Source organism: Nicotiana sylvestris, chromosome 4, assembly GCF_000393655.2.
Source record: "Nicotiana sylvestris chromosome 4, ASM39365v2, whole genome shotgun sequence".
NCBI lineage: Eukaryota > Viridiplantae > Streptophyta > Magnoliopsida > Solanales > Solanaceae > Nicotiana > Nicotiana sylvestris.
In genome coordinates, this window is record NC_091060.1 from 6,182,568 (window position 1) to 6,197,904 (window position 15,337).

Here is a 15,337-nt window from a genome sequence, read left to right on the forward strand (position 1 = left end):
CTAGTATAATGTAACTAGGTAGTAACATGTGAATGAGATGGCCCAGGTCCAATTTTGTGCCATACACGTTGGGCCTGGGTCCACGTTGGCCAACGGGCTGTCCATATTGTGCTTACATTCTGATTTAACAAATTGCGTTCGGAACCCGACTGTAACAACTCGTAAGCATGTAAATAAATTAGGATCTTTTCTCTCTCATTTTTTAGAGACAAATTTAATATAAAAATGTAGGCACTTTAGGATTATCCTTTTAAAATAAATGAGATGAGCCTCGCCCAATAAAACGCACAAGTTGCGGGGCTCTCAATAAATGGTTAATAATTGTATAGACTTCGGGATCGGTCGTTTAGCAAATTTCACGGTCTTACCCAAAATAATGATACGCTAGTCGCTTTAGGCGCGCCTTTAACAATTTACTTTCTTAAACTCGGGTGCACATTTATGTGACCCAAATCCAAATCTCAACAGAGTTGAAATGTGTCAATAACCACGGGTACATTGATGTGACGTGGTTCGAGATACGTTTTTCACAATATTGTAGTTCTCTGTTAAAATAATAATAATAATAATAATAAAAGCGGTAGAGAGTTTAAAGTTTGCACATAAGTTCATAATTGTATAAAATCAGATAATCAAGCCCAATATGACAGTTGAGCGACCGTGCTAGAACCACGGAACTCGGGAATGCCTAACACCTTCTCCCGGGTTAACAGAATTCCTTATCCGAATTTCTGGTGCGCAGACTGTTAAACAGAGTCATTCTTTTCCTCGATTCGGGATTCAACCGGTGACTTGGGACACCATAAATCTCCCAAGTGGCGACTCTGAAATAAATAAATAAATCCCGTTTCGATTGTCCTTTAATTGGAAAAAACTCCCTTCCGCGCCCCTTTGCGGGCGGCGCTGGCGAAAAAGGAGGTGTGACAATTATAAAATTCGAACCAACCCGGCCTATGTACACCCCTACTTTGAAGTTTAAATCTTAGTAAGCATTTGAACATAAATTTAATTGAATTGTAATAAAGAATTTTTGAAGTTATTTTAAAAACTAATTTTTGAAAATTAAAGTTTTGTTTTCATTTTACTTGAAAAATAATTGAAAATTTGTGAGGTGCCAAAGAATTTTCACCAAAAAACTGTCACAAACCAATTTTTTGGAACTTGAAAATTTTCTTCAATTTTTTTTCCAAAAACTGATTAAGTATATTTTATGAACAAATAATATTTCTAAATATTTTTTGAAAGAAATAAAAAAAAATGTCCATAACGAGAGCTTAAATTCGTATTTCCATTAACATATGGTAGATGTTTATTTTTGGAAAAATGATACTGTATAGCCGCTGTAAAAATAATAGCAAAAAAATGTATAAAATTTATATATTTTTTACATGTATATATATATATATTGTATGTTATTACAATAATTATACAAGTTTGATATACTTTTTCGGCTATCAATATTCAAATATAAATAGTTTTTGGCGCGAGATCTCCTTTATTTTTCTTCTAAATTTTCATTGTGCTAGACAGGTGTGACTCACTTACCGAGCTATTAAACTCTTTTATTGGATAGTGGAAAAAGAAAAACTTCTTAAAAAAAAAAAAGGCATAACAATCGGAGAAGAATAATTAGCCGCGGAGTCAAGACCGGTCCGCCGTCATAAATGGACGGAGTAGGAGCCAGACTAGGCCGGTCATCTAACAGGTACGCGCCGACGACAACTGTATTTACTGGGCCGGTTCGGAGGTGGAAGAAGAAATGGATCCATGGAACGCCGCCTAACTCCGGCAACAACAACCGCCCAACTGCTAACGGCGGCGTTAACGGCAGTAATGGCTCTCATCTCTTGCTTTTCAAGTGGACACCCATTACTTCAAGCCAAAACAGTAACGGCGCTAATAACAGTCCTGCTAAAGATGATGGCTTCATAGACGAGGAGCCACCTAAGCGCAAATTCAAGTACATTCCGGTACTAATCTGACTAATTACTTCTTTTAACCTACAAAATTTTGTATGTGTTATCGGAGATGAACTTTGTCTACTGTGTATTGTATATAGTACTAACATATAAGCACATTTAACAATGTTGAGCAATTTCAACGAGCTTTAATTTTTCTGTTTTATTTTATTTTGGTGGGATGTACTCTTTCTTATGCTCTGCTATCGGGAAAAGATCATATTTTTCAAAGTGGATGAGGTGGTGATGATGGTTTAGGGTTCTGGATTTTAAGCAAGTTGTGTGTGTGTGTGTGTATGTTATATAGGGTTCCTTGGTGGGCGGAGTTGCTACGTATTGGTATGTTGTTGGGAGGTAGCAGGTACCGGATGGAATAGTCGGGACGCCCATGCTGGCTGGTTCAGACACAATCTGTCCTAATTTTTTTTTTAAATATGTTGTGGGATTTGGAATAACTTGTAAGCTAAGGCGGATATAGTGTTCTCTTTGTGCGTAGAAGGCATAGAAATTCAGTTCATGAGACCATAGTTCACTGAGTGGACATGAAGTTTCTTATCTTAGCTAGATCTTGCTAGTGCCACATAATAGGAAGGTAAGGGGGTGGATGTGTGGCATTTGGAGTTGTCTTGCACGCGCACACATTGGTTTCACCTCGACCTGATAAGTTCACACCCATTGTCATGAGAGAGTAGTTAGGTATAGTGGTATTCTACAGTCAGCGACTTAAAATTCTTGATCTGCCTTACTATTGTTTAGATATTTGGGAAGAAGATGAAACTCCAGTTGAACTTTTGGGAAGTCAGGTTAAGGGATATGTCTAACCGCAGGACTTATATGTATAGTTTTGATTAAAGATGAAGCAAGTGTTTAGCTATTATGTCCTGAAATGTGGGAAATTCAGGGTTCTTTATGGATCTTTTAGTCGGTTGGGGAACAAACTGGGGCGCAAGAACCATATAACTACTCTTCTATGGTGCAAGTTGTTAATATGAGAATTGGTGGTGGCCTGAATCTCCGATTGACTTTTATATGCTTTGAAGTTGTAGTACCATCTTTATAGGCAATGAAGTGCTAGTTTTGATAGACAACCATCTTCTCTTTCCATCCCACCAAAAAGATTCTGTTTTATCCCCTTGAGAAGTATAATTCTCCCTTTTCACCTAATTTAGCTTGACTCATCTACGTATGACCGAATCGTTCGTTCTTTTCCATCTATTTGTTCCCCCTTTTCCATCGTGCAGATCCAAACATGACAGAAGGCTGAGTACTCTTAAGACCTCATACTTATTAAATAGAAGTATTCTTAGACTTCTTCTTTTTTTGACAAGGAAGAAGTACTCTTAGACTTCCTTATGTTATTCTCGTGTTGCTGATTTATTTGGTGTGTAATGAGGAGATTAGCAAGATAGCGGCGGAGCCAGTGATTTAAAAAAAAGTACTAGAATGTCATAGTTGGTTTTTGAATCTATGACCTAAAGCAACTTTGAACACCATTTACCACTACACTACAATATTCCCTTATTATTTAGGGCATTCAACAGTTTATATATGTAAAAAAGAATAATTTTCACCCTATTTGTGCGCTATTATTTTTGACTAATTTCCTTCCCCTACCTCTGCCTCTGTAGCAAGATCTGGAAACAGAGAAAAATGTCAATGACATAAGTTGTCATAAATTTTTGAAGCGTTAGGGAGTAAAACAGTTAGTGTGTGGGTGGAAGGGGGGGGGGAGTTTAATACCTTTGTTTTCAATTCTCTACTTATATTGTTAATCATCCTCATGTTTTCCGGTTGGATTTTTGAGCCCTGGAGAGCCGATCAATTAAAGGATGTCTTTTTAGATAGTAAGAAGTCCATATTATGCGATTTGCTAGGTTGCCACCTACTGCCTAGGGAAGGTTCTTTCGGTAACTTCTTGAAAACCTTCACAGACATGCTGAGATGTTTGGGAACTTGTGCCATTAAAAGGGGCAAAACTATTTGCATTTGATAACTTTGTTTATAATTATGAACATTCTCAGTATGTCTCGTGGATATAAAGATGCAATGCCAAATCTAATCTTCTCTAATTGTGTGTTATGCTATTTCTTATATTTCTTTCCTTCAATCAGATTGCTTTTGTATGTCAATAAAGATAATCATATTGGTTTGTGCTGTGTGTATACTTTTTCATTTCTTAAAATTGGTTGAGATAGATTAACGTGCTTGAAGAACAAAAGAATGACGCATCAGAACAAGCTGAAGATGATATTAAACCAATTGAGAGTGACACAAATAGTGAAGAGCCAACATCTCAGGCAGATGGTTATGATGAAAAACCTGACATCAACGACATGCCCATGGAAGAGATTCAGGTACTTTAATATCTTTACGACTGCTGTATGAAAATTGTGGGAAAAGAGAGTCAAAGGAAAAAAAAGATTAAAAAAAATTAGTATGGTTATTTGGTTGTTTGCATTTTCATTTACTGTACGAATGGCTTGGAGCTTTTTCAAATGAGAATTGGAAGGTATATGAGAGTTGTAGGTTCTATCTTTTTAAAGAAGTTGGATTCACACTATGACTTCATACAGCTAATATTTCATTCATTCGGTTCTATTTTTTTTTTGTTCTATTTGATCTTTGTTTTTATATAGTGCTTCCCGACCTGCCAGATTTTTAGATTTTTAACCTTTTCTCCTCTCTTTTTCTGTTTGATGCCTTTCTTTAGCTTCTCAGGAAGTGTTTTTGAGAAAATAGGTCATGATTTCTCTCCCCTCACTCGTTTTTCTTCTGTTTGAACTTTTATTTGGTTATACACTCCTGTTTTCTGACTCCAAATGCAATCCAGATTTCATGAGTCTAATGATGATCACATGAGATGATAACGTGCACGAGTGTCTGAATTGTGTTTTTATCTTTCAGGCTCCGCAGAAAAAACCTCCACAACGACAAGACTTAAACGAAAGGACTTTAGACTTGTCTTTGGGTTAGAAGTCTCAGGACGAAAACAATTCTGACTCAAACACAGATCAAGCAAAATATATTCAGTCAAACAAGTGAACTCCAGGAGCACTAGGTCATAATGGGTTCTCCATAAAATGTTGCCTTTGTAATAGTTGAGTGACTAAACTGCCTTTGTCTGCCATGACATTGGCTTATTGTATTCTGTAGCCATTGTTTACTCTGTAGAGGATTCGATTTTTCCGGGGGCTATATAGTGGAAACTTTATGTTGTTGTATCACATTGAAGTGCTAGAGCAGTCCATGACGTGTGTGCCGGATGCACGTCACAGACAGAGGCGGACCTAGGATTTTAACACGACCAGGGCACCACTATTCTGTTCAACTTTTGCCCCCAAAACTTTTAGTGTTCAGGGTGCTAAGTGATTTGGATTAACCATTTTTAATGTATGCACATACATACGCAAGTTTTATGTTGAAGTTTGCCGGGACAGGGACCCCTCAAGGTTATACACAGGTCCGCCTCTTGTCACATGTTTGAACCTTGTTGCAGACAAAAGCATGTATTTGAAATATATTATTGCATCATAAATATCTCTGCACATTCATATGAAATTGATTATGCCACGAAAAACAAACGAGAGGAACAATGAAACCCCTAATAGTTTGATTTGAGATTAGATGAAAGAGGAACAACAAAATACTATTCAATATAAGTATGCTGTTCGTTTCAAACTTTCAATATAACTTTTTCTTTTCTTTTTCTAACAAATTACGTTCATACAATAACAGTATAAAACTTCACATACTCTCAATATAATGGTCTGATCATAACATGATGCTTACCCATTTTTATAGATAAACTAATGTTTAATTAATTTTGTAAGTAATTTGATGGTATAAAACTTTTAATAGCACTATTTGGTGGAGAAGCTGAGATCTGTATTCATAAACTTTAGGTCTAAGATTGAGCTCTAAGGCCATCTATGGAATAATTTAAAAATAATTATATTCACTTTTTAATGTGAAATTTAGTTTTTATCCAGCATTTTTAATGCTAAACAAAAATAGCCACTACTCTATTAAAATAAATACGAAAAGACGGTTTTACCCTTTCTTCATGAGTGATGTGTAAATATTAAGGACATGGTGTCCTTAACTTCATGAGTGTTGTATAAATATTAAGGACATTGGATATTTTGTCCTTAATATTTACACAACACTCGTGAAGTTAAGGATACCGTGTCTTTAACATTTACACTGCACATATGAAGTTAAGGGCAGGATGTCCTAAATTTTAAAACAGAAGGTGCTAATTCAGGACACTTTGTCCTTAATATTTACACGACAATTATGAAGTTAAGGACATCATGTCTAGCACAAGGGTATTTTCGTCTGAATGGGTAAAAGTTTATTAAAACATTGACTTAAAAGTAAATACATTTTAAATAGTGACTTAAGATTAAATACAACTATAGTTAGTGGCTAACTGTGTATTTCCGCGTTACGATATGGAGTAACTAGAATAGGATATTACACGGGGCCCAACAATTTGATTTATAATGTGCTAGTATAAAATAGGAGTACAGCGTTATCAAATAAGGAAATCAAAATATAACCACAAAGGATACATCACAGTTTGTAATTCGGAGAAAATTGCAAATTTACATAGCTTTTAGCTAAAAATTGCAGATCATAGTATACACTAAATACATATGCTCCTATAGTTTTCGAGTGAGTTTCAAACATATGCAAATCATGTATATAATATAGATTAGACAGAATTACACTCTATGTCAGTCGACCCAATTTCAGAACAAAAAATAACCCATATTTTGAAACTTTACCCAACATAGCACATTTTGCAAATAATGCATAGCCCATTTTCATTGGTTAACCTAGCTTCCTTTATCTTTTTTGTCTTTCTTCAACTTTTCACCAAAACCTATATCCAAATGCTTCTTCCTCTTTTAGAAGCAACAGTCATTCTCTCATTCAACTTAACAGGAAAGCCTTTTCCATTACTGTAATAAACATCTCCTCAAGGAGACTAAATCGCTATTTCTATATTGTAATAACAACAGTCCTCTTTTTTTGTTTTTGTGCAATGTGAATTTTTAAGACAAAATGCGTTTATCCTCCATTAATAATTTTTTGTTTCTTCTCAAATTGCTGGAAAGAGGTTGAAGAGTTGCAGACATCCTCCATTTTTTCCCTTCAATTTTCAAGGTAAATAGGTCGACGATGAAGTCACCGAAGAATGAAAAAGAGGTCTTGTGTTGTATTCAGACATTTTTCAAGTTCTTCAGATGATGTTCCAGTTTTATCTTCTTTTATAAAACAATTCCATCTCCATCTTCTCTCCTCTTTAATTTTCAGATCTAACTTCCTCTGAAAAACTCTCTTTTGATATTTTGATACTGAAATAGAGGTGTAATATTGAATATTAGATGTGTTCTGGAAATATTGTATAACCACTATTTATACACACTTATACATTATTGTATAATTGTGTATAAATGTGTATAAATATATATAATTATATATAAATGTGTATATATGTTCATAACATCACTTATCTTCTTCTTCTCTTTCTCTTATTCTTTTGATATACATTATTATACATTCCATATACAGTTTATACATAGTTATACATCATTATACATGTACCGCATATGTATAATCAAATTAATTTTTTTTCATGTTTTCTTCCTTTTTTTGGAATAATTCATGTATAAATCTACTTTTCTTGTTGATTCTCAGCCAAATCACGAACTTGCAGCAATTGTTTCTAAATTTTACCATATAAGTAGAATCAACGAAAAATTGGGGGACAACTTGCAACAGTAAAGACAAATTGGGGGAGAAATTATACGACAGAAGAATTAGAAAATCTCGTGATTTCATCTAAATAAGATAATTATCCTGATTAAACTCCGTTGCCAAGTAAAAAATCTAAAAAATACTCTTTTTACAAATATTAGCCGACTATTTTTGGCTACAGATTTGTAAATTTATAACTGGGCTATTATGTTGCAAGTCATATGTGTGAGTTGTATTTATGTGAAATTATCCCTATAGATTAAGTTTTATTTGAAACCAATATTTTATGTTAGGTTATATGTTCCAATTCCTATTAAACCAACCATTTATCCTTAAAAAAAAAAAAAAGATTTCTAATATAATCTTGCAGTGATCAAAGAACTTGGCTGTTCTCTTGAATCAAAGCTAGGGCTAATCTCCATAACTCTTCTTCCCTAGGCCTCACAAACAAGGTAATGGTAATCAAATTCATAAGCTTTCTTGCTTTCTTTCTTTCTTGCTTGCTTGTCTGATGTTTCCAACTTCCCGCAGTTTTTAAATTGGTTAATGTAGTTGATGAGTGGGAAAATAACCTTATAATAACCGAGGTTTTGTAGTTTTCCAAGTCAGTTTTGAGATGCCCTTTACCTGTTTGGCAAAATGCCTGAATGAAATTGTACTCATTTTTTAGTTTCGTCGTTTCTAAAACTGTCCAATTGTAATAGTTGGCGCTTTGCACAACTTTTAACTTCATAAAATTACTTGTTTATTTTCCTTGCCAAATAGAAATTTATCAATGTCGCCTCATACTTGCTGGGTGGGTGGGAGTGGGAGCTATATGACTTGCTCTCAGAATTCTCTTTGGAAAAGCTCTTTTACTTTTTAAGTCTCTGGAGCAATCACCTACTGTCCATTCAATAAAGAAAGATAAGTTTTTTTTTTTCCCCAGAAACCCAATATATAAAGTTTTATTGTCCATTCATAAAGGATTTTTTTTTTTGGTTAATAAAGCTCGAAATAGGAGTAGTTTCAGTAGTATTGAAGAATACATGTGTTGTTAGTGTAATTGACGTAAAACTTGTAATAAGAAGTTCTTTTGTTGTTTTTGTTTTTGGTTTTGATGACGGAGAAATCCCCGAGGACTAGTAGCGCTCTTATTAGGAAAAGTTTTCTCTTCTATTTTTCCCATTGATTATGGAAGGTTCCCTTTGATCGTCCCTTAATTATTTTGACTGCAGAGAGCTATGAACCAAAATACCCTGTGAACTGCACTGAACCGGGTTTTCTAGATCCTGTTTCATTTCTCCACATCTAGCTCGATCTCTGTTTTAAATTCAGTCATCTTTATCACCTGTCTCGACAGATACACGCAGAATACCATGGATTTACAAAGCCAGAATACTTCGTTGCAGCGGCTGCAAAATGTTGAGAAGGTAAATGCTTTAGAGAATTATTGACTTAAAATGGGCTGGTTTCAGTAACTGTTACATTTGTATCTTTGTTTTCAAAATACTTTTGAGTTCTATTTTCAGTAACTGTTACATTATTGAAATATTTCGGCTGATTTTGTATCTTTCTCTGATGTTTGCAGAGGATAGTTAGAGTTCTGGAGCTAGCAGGAGGTGTAATGGATGAAATGGCAAATCCAAGTGGTCCGAGGAAGGAGCTTATTAACAACCATTGCAGTGAGTTTATGCAACTAATCAAGGTTTGAACATTCTTTACTAATTCACACCTAGAAGTTCTAGAACCTCTTTATCTGTTAACAAAACCATTTTATGTGTAATAAGAAGCCGTTAACCTTTCGTGCTGCTGCTCTTGGCATTTCATTGTATGACTCTGATGATACTCTTGCTCGGTTACTGATTGTGGTCCTTTTTACTTTATGTGCATTTATTTGCCATTTGGTATTGAATGCGAAATTTCTGTATACTTTTACACTGGGAACTAGTTTGCTGTTGTCATGGGCAATTTATCATTAGTTTTGTCTGAAATAACTGAGTCTATATAGAGTTCTGATTGAACTAAATCAGTTTGAGAACTAAATAGATGATATTGCACCAATTACAACAGGACATCCAGGTCACACTGCGAGAAGAAATCAAAAGCGCATGTGAATATCGTCCTTTTGAGAAGTGTGACTATGTACCAAGAATATCAAACGAGATCTGTTGCAAGAAACTAGAATATGTCATTTCTCAGTTTGATGATATGAAGCGAACAATTGATGGTTATCATGCTGCAGCGTTAGACCATATGACCCTAGATTAGTGAGTAATGTAGGAATATGTCCCTGTAATGCTGGATTTATATCTTATTCCATCAAAACTTAGGTTCATTATCTGCTGTTGAAATTATAGGCATGAAAAATTGGTGCTCACTTGTTTTTTGTTCATGTTGCAAAATTTGCACTATTTGTTTGAGTACGTTATCTACTGTATATCTTATTTGAACTTGAATTTATAGTTGGTGGGAGAATGGTTATTGGTTATGATTGAAATGCTGTGAAATTAAAAGAGCAGAGGATGAATATAATGAGTTGGTAAATACATTTGACTTTGGATCTCGGTATTAATTAGAGTTTAATTTCTCTGAAGTGTATAGTTCTGGGCAGAGAAATGACCATCTAATGCGTAGGGACAGAGGCGGAGCCAGGATTTCAAGCTTATGGGTTCGGGATTTTAATTGTTTTAAGTTACTAGGTTCTAAATTAATAATTTATATATATTCAATGAATTTTTTAAGACAAACACATGGTTCAAAACAAAGCTACTCGATTCGTCCGAACCCGCACTCGGCTCTCTAGCTCCGCCCCTGCGTAGTTGGGATATTTGGCCCTTGATGTATACCTTAACAGAATGTATCCAGAAAGTGGACACTTTTGGTCCTAAACATTAAAACTAATGATAGATGTTAAAGAGGTAACAACGAGAGAAAATTTTTATTTCCAATTTAACGAATAATAAAATTAAACAAATGTGATAATCTGATTTCCAGTTTAATATATATTTTTGTTTTGTTTCAAATTCAAAATTTACTAGCTCGGTTGATATTTCCTATCGAAGAAAATTTCATATGCAGAGCTGGAGCCAAAGATCTCTAATTAATGATAACGGACCCTTTACCATTTCAAAGAAATTGAGATTAGTCTTTAGATTCCAAAAAGTTGGGGTCCCATACTTCTAATCAGACTGTGTCTCTCTTGACTAAATTCAATCAGAATTCAGTAACACCAATCAAAAAATTTCAACTCATCTTTAAGACTAATTCCTCAAACTTTCTCAAAAACTACTACTCTCCTGGTCAACTTTAATTGATTTTTGCACTTTTTGTGGTCCACAGTATTTGATTTTTTCATATATCAAGAAGGAATTAAGTTTTTTTTTTTAAAGTTGCCCTTGAAATAAAAAGTCTAAGAGTATTTGTTATATTCCAAAAAGATAAATTAAGGTTAATATAGTCAATTTTATCGTTAATTAGTGCTAAAAAATGAATTCTTTAATATATATGAAAACATTCAAAAAAATAATTAAAGTAAACCGGAGAGAGTACATCCAAGTGACCACTCCCCAAAGCCCTTGGCTTTCATCATTTAGTACTCCATCCGGTTCACAATAAGTGACCAATTTGCTTTTAACACGTCCATTAAGAAAATATTAAATTCTATACAAAAATACCTACTATGACTAAACTACCCCTAATTAAACATTTAATGTGAGGAGTAAGAAAACGTTTTAGAGATATGTATATAGGGGTTATTTTGTAAAAATAAATTGAATTCTTTCTTGATTACATAACTGAACATTTATTTTGAACAAAAATGAAAAAGCAAATTGGTCAATAATTGTAAACCGGAGAGTATAAGCCCAATTGTCATCAACTTCTATGCACTTTCTCTCTTTCTCTTCTCAAATAACAAGAGTACAAGACCTCTTCAAACTTCAAAATCCTTCACAATATTTATTTTCTCTCCTCCTTCTTCCCTCATCCTCGAAACCACCAAAAAAACTCCTTATTTCTCTTACTAAGTTATTTTCATTTCTTTGAATTAAATATGAAGAAGCTTTATAGTAAAGGCACAGTTCATCCAATTACTCCTCCACCTTTGGTATTATCAGACCAACTTTCTTTGTTACCAGCTACAATCTTGACACTATTTTCAGCTTTACCTCAAGAAGATAGACAAGTCTTGGCTTATTTAATTGCTTGTAATAATTCCTCCACCAATTTTTCCAACAATCTTGGAAACTCTAGTACTCATAAGAATAACAACAATTGCTGTTACTGTTTCAACTGCTACATGAGTTACTGGATAAAATGGGATTCATCACCTAATCGTCAACTTATTCATGAGATTATAGATGCTTTTGAAGATATGGGGTTGCAGAAGAAAAAAGGAAAGAGCAAGAAACAAAGGAGAAATAAAAACAAAGGATCGTCATATGGTGGTTCATGTGAAGTGAAAAAGACTGAAATTTGTGAGTCTGATTCTTTGAAGGAGAATACCTGTAGCTATGATAATGGTTATAGAGAAGAGGAATTTGGAGTTGAAAAAGGGTCTGTGAGAACGTTTGTAAGTTTTCTTGGGGAAAGCTTGTGGAGTATTTGGAATATCTGAAAACAATAACAACAAACTCGGTGAAACCCCACGAATTAGGTCTCGGACGGGTAGTGTATACGTTACTCCTACCTTGTGAAGGTAAACAGACTGTTTTAAGGTGAAGCATAGTCAAGTCACTTTTTGAAGAAATACTTTTATAAGGTAATTTTGAGAATGTTTAGGTTGGTTTTGTTAATTTTTTACTTCTACTTATCCCATAGAAGTTTTGTTTAATTTTCTTGATTTTCTTTGTCACTATGTTTTATTGTTCTCATTTTTGGGGTTCTGTAAAATACACCCTTCATGACAATGTAAGATATATGGTCTTTTTTGAATGTTCACTTTCAACTTTATTTCCATATTTTGATATCAATCAATGCTTAGTTAGAACTTCCTTTTCCCTTTAAACATTCGGGAGTTGTTTATGAATAAACCAAGTCCAAAAAGAAGTGAGTTTGTTTCTTTTATATAAATATTTTGTAAAGGAGATACACTCTCTTTGGACTTTACTGTATGACAATAATAAACTCAGTGTAATCTCACAAGGGACTTTTACTCCTAATAATTGGAAAAAAAATGTTAAATCAATAGTTAAGTATAGGGTTTGCATACTTGGAAAAATGGAACTTTAGGGAATTTGTTTATTTATTACTAGTGAAGGGTGCCTTGGCGTACCCGGTAAAGTTGCTGTCATTTGATCAGGAGGTCACGAGTTCGAGTCGTGAAAACATCTTCTTGTAGAAATGCAGAGTAAGTCTGCGTACGATAGATCCTTATGGTCCGGCCTTTTTATGGACCTTGCTCATAGCGAGAGCTTAGTGCGATTTTTTTTTTTTTTTTGGTGACCAATGAAAGGGGAGGGAAATTCTTGGTCATCCATGGGCGGTTTGAAGACTTGATTAGAACAGGTTGGCCACTATTGTTTCTTTTCTTTTTTTCTTTTACTGGAAATTAAGAAAAGTGAATGGGAGCCTTGGAACAACGATAAAACTTCCTGTGTGTAGCGTATAAGTTACGAGTCCGAACCGTGAAAATAATGATTAATGCTTGTATTAGAATAACTTGTATATATCACATCGCTTGGAATGTGGCTCTTTCCTAGACCGTGAACGCAAAATAACTTGTGCACCAGACTGTGCCGCTTTATTGGGAATTGAGAAAAGTAGTACTCCATTGACCTTTTGTTGGATTGAGAAAATGACAGGGTCTAAAATTGTGTTCTACAAGTGATACGAAGTTTTTTGTGCATATTCAGAACTATATTAGTCCCTCAGACCCCCAAAAAAGTAAAAATAAAGAACTATTATTCCCTTTCTTTCTATCATTTGGCTGGAGAAAACTCAAAAGGGTACTTCTAGTTTTTGTCATGTTGACAGATATGGCTCAGACAATAGTGAGCTGGTTTATTTGTGTGTTTTCTCAACTATCTTTAATTCAAGATAAATGTCTAAGCTCAGACAAAAAATACCAAATATCAATATGTGGTAGGTAATAGTTAAATACAAACACGGCTGGGAATTTAGCTGTTATTGATGATATTGTGCTGGTGAGAGAAAGCAGGTCCCATAAGTTGAGGTACATAAACTTATAATGCACCACTACGGGTGGCAGAGCCAGAATTCTCACCAAGGGGTAGGGGTGTACATAGACCGGATTGATTTGATTTTGAAAAATCAAACCAAACCAACTATATCGGCTTGGATTGATTCGTTTTTGTCGGGTTTTTCAGGTTTTCGGATTTTTTGTTACTTAAATATTATTTCAATCTTACTTTATTAAATTTTTTATAAGTAAATATATGTTTAGTAAAAATTTAAAAAATTATAAATATATTATCTATTAAAATATTCTTAAGAAATATTTTTGTAATAACACATGATAGTTATTTTTTTAGTCGTCTCACAATAATTTTTCGTTGATGTAATCTTTCAAGGTTAACGGAATTTAGTAATTAAAAATAAATATCAATATGATACCTAAATAATAATAACCACTTCAAATTCAAAAAAGATATAAGAATTTAATATATTTCAGTAACACTTTATAGGAAAGTGATCATACAATCTATTTATTAAGGTTAATAAATATGGAGCACTTCATATTCTATTAAATATTATATCCCATAGGAGAATCCCAAATATTTTTAGATATTTTTTAAAGAAATTCTATATAAAATCTTAAAAGTATATATAAAAATTATATATTTATATGTCAGCTTGATTCGGGCTCTTTTACTCAATACCAAACCAAACCTAGACGGGTTTTTTGATCGGTTTGGTTTGACTTTTTGGTTCGGTATGTTTTCCGGTTCGGTTTGTACACCCCTACCAAGGGGTATCAAAATATAAAAAATTAGATACACCGAAAAGTCAAGGGGAATCAACATATAGTAATATACATAAAACCAAAAAAAAAAAAAAATCTAACAATACAGTGTAATTTTTATCGACACCCCTTGATTGAATATGGCTCCGCCACATGTCACTACTATCAAAAAAATACTAACACTACCGGCAACACTATTGAGGTACTCGATCAGTTGCAACTTATGTGGCATATTTTCCTAATTTGTTCCAAAATCAATGATAATTTTTTATATTTAGAAATAATTTAACTTTAAAACTTTATTTTTATTTTTAATGAGATGATTTATAGTCACACAATTATAAAAAACCAGTTATAATGGCTTCTTAATTTCTTTTTTATCTTTGTTTCCCATTTGGTATCTGACACTCGTTTAGGTACCTCGTCTAATCTTATTTCGACACGTAAGACTAATTAAAGGGGAGTCTATTTTTTTCATTATTTAACATCCTGCTTTCCCGGGGTAGGGATAAGATCTGCGTACACACTATCCTCCTAAACCCCACACGTAAAATTATACTGGGTTGTTGTTGTAATACCCTGCTTCCCATTTACGGCAACTCATAAACAGATTGAGTATATTAAACTCTAGTTATAATTTGGACAGTTATCCCCTCTCTCCCTACCAGCAAACTAAACTCCCTGCATCAGCAATATTTTGATTTTAATT

The 15,337-nt window shown here is 33.8% G+C and overlaps 3 protein-coding genes across 4 annotated transcripts; all 3 read left to right on the forward strand.

Moving 5' to 3' along the window:
* The first annotated feature begins 1,525 nt into the window (after positions 1-1,525).
* On the forward strand, positions 1,526-5,182 carry LOC104219212 (uncharacterized). Its single transcript, XM_009769851.2, has 3 exons — positions 1,526-1,970; positions 4,154-4,312; positions 4,863-5,182. Exons 1-3 carry the CDS (start codon positions 1,665-1,667, stop codon positions 4,929-4,931), a joined length of 534 nt encoding a protein of 177 aa, XP_009768153.1. The 5' UTR covers positions 1,526-1,664; the 3' UTR covers positions 4,932-5,182.
* Positions 5,183-8,010: 2,828 nt separating this feature from the next.
* On the forward strand, positions 8,011-10,126 carry LOC104219226 (mediator of RNA polymerase II transcription subunit 11). Of its 2 annotated transcripts, none has more exons than XM_009769867.2 (4): positions 8,011-8,176; positions 9,067-9,136; positions 9,295-9,411; positions 9,777-10,126. In XM_009769867.2, the coding sequence occupies exons 2-4, from the start codon at positions 9,083-9,085 to the stop codon at positions 9,972-9,974; spliced, it is 369 nt and encodes a 122-aa protein (XP_009768169.1). In that variant the 5' UTR covers positions 8,011-8,176; positions 9,067-9,082; the 3' UTR covers positions 9,975-10,126. The 2 variants fall into 2 exon arrangements, with proteins under 2 accessions (XP_009768169.1, XP_009768174.1); XM_009769872.2 differs by having other exon boundaries at positions 8,088-8,176; positions 8,942-9,136.
* Positions 10,127-11,639: 1,513 nt separating this feature from the next.
* On the forward strand, positions 11,640-12,426 carry LOC104219217 (uncharacterized). Its single transcript, XM_009769859.2, has one exon. The coding sequence runs from the start codon at positions 11,758-11,760 to the stop codon at positions 12,319-12,321; it is 564 nt and encodes a 187-aa protein (XP_009768161.1). The 5' UTR covers positions 11,640-11,757; the 3' UTR covers positions 12,322-12,426.
* The last annotated feature ends 2,911 nt before the right edge of the window (positions 12,427-15,337 follow it).

Coding starts and splice junctions, on each gene's coding strand:
- LOC104219226 (XM_009769867.2), top strand. CDS start 9,083: ATGGATTTACAAAGCCAGAATACTTCGTTGCAGCGGCTGCAAAATGTT. Junction 9,137..9,294: donor GGCTGCAAAATGTTGAGAAG/GTAAATGCTTTA, acceptor TGATGTTTGCAG/AGGATAGTTAGAGTTCTGGA. Junction 9,412..9,776: donor AGTTTATGCAACTAATCAAG/GTTTGAACATTC, acceptor CAATTACAACAG/GACATCCAGGTCACACTGCG.
- LOC104219212 (XM_009769851.2), top strand. CDS start 1,665: ATGGACGGAGTAGGAGCCAGACTAGGCCGGTCATCTAACAGGTACGCG. Junction 1,971..4,153: donor GCAAATTCAAGTACATTCCG/GTACTAATCTGA, acceptor TGGTTGAGATAG/ATTAACGTGCTTGAAGAACA. Junction 4,313..4,862: donor TGCCCATGGAAGAGATTCAG/GTACTTTAATAT, acceptor TTTATCTTTCAG/GCTCCGCAGAAAAAACCTCC.
- LOC104219217 (XM_009769859.2), top strand. CDS start 11,758: ATGAAGAAGCTTTATAGTAAAGGCACAGTTCATCCAATTACTCCTCCA.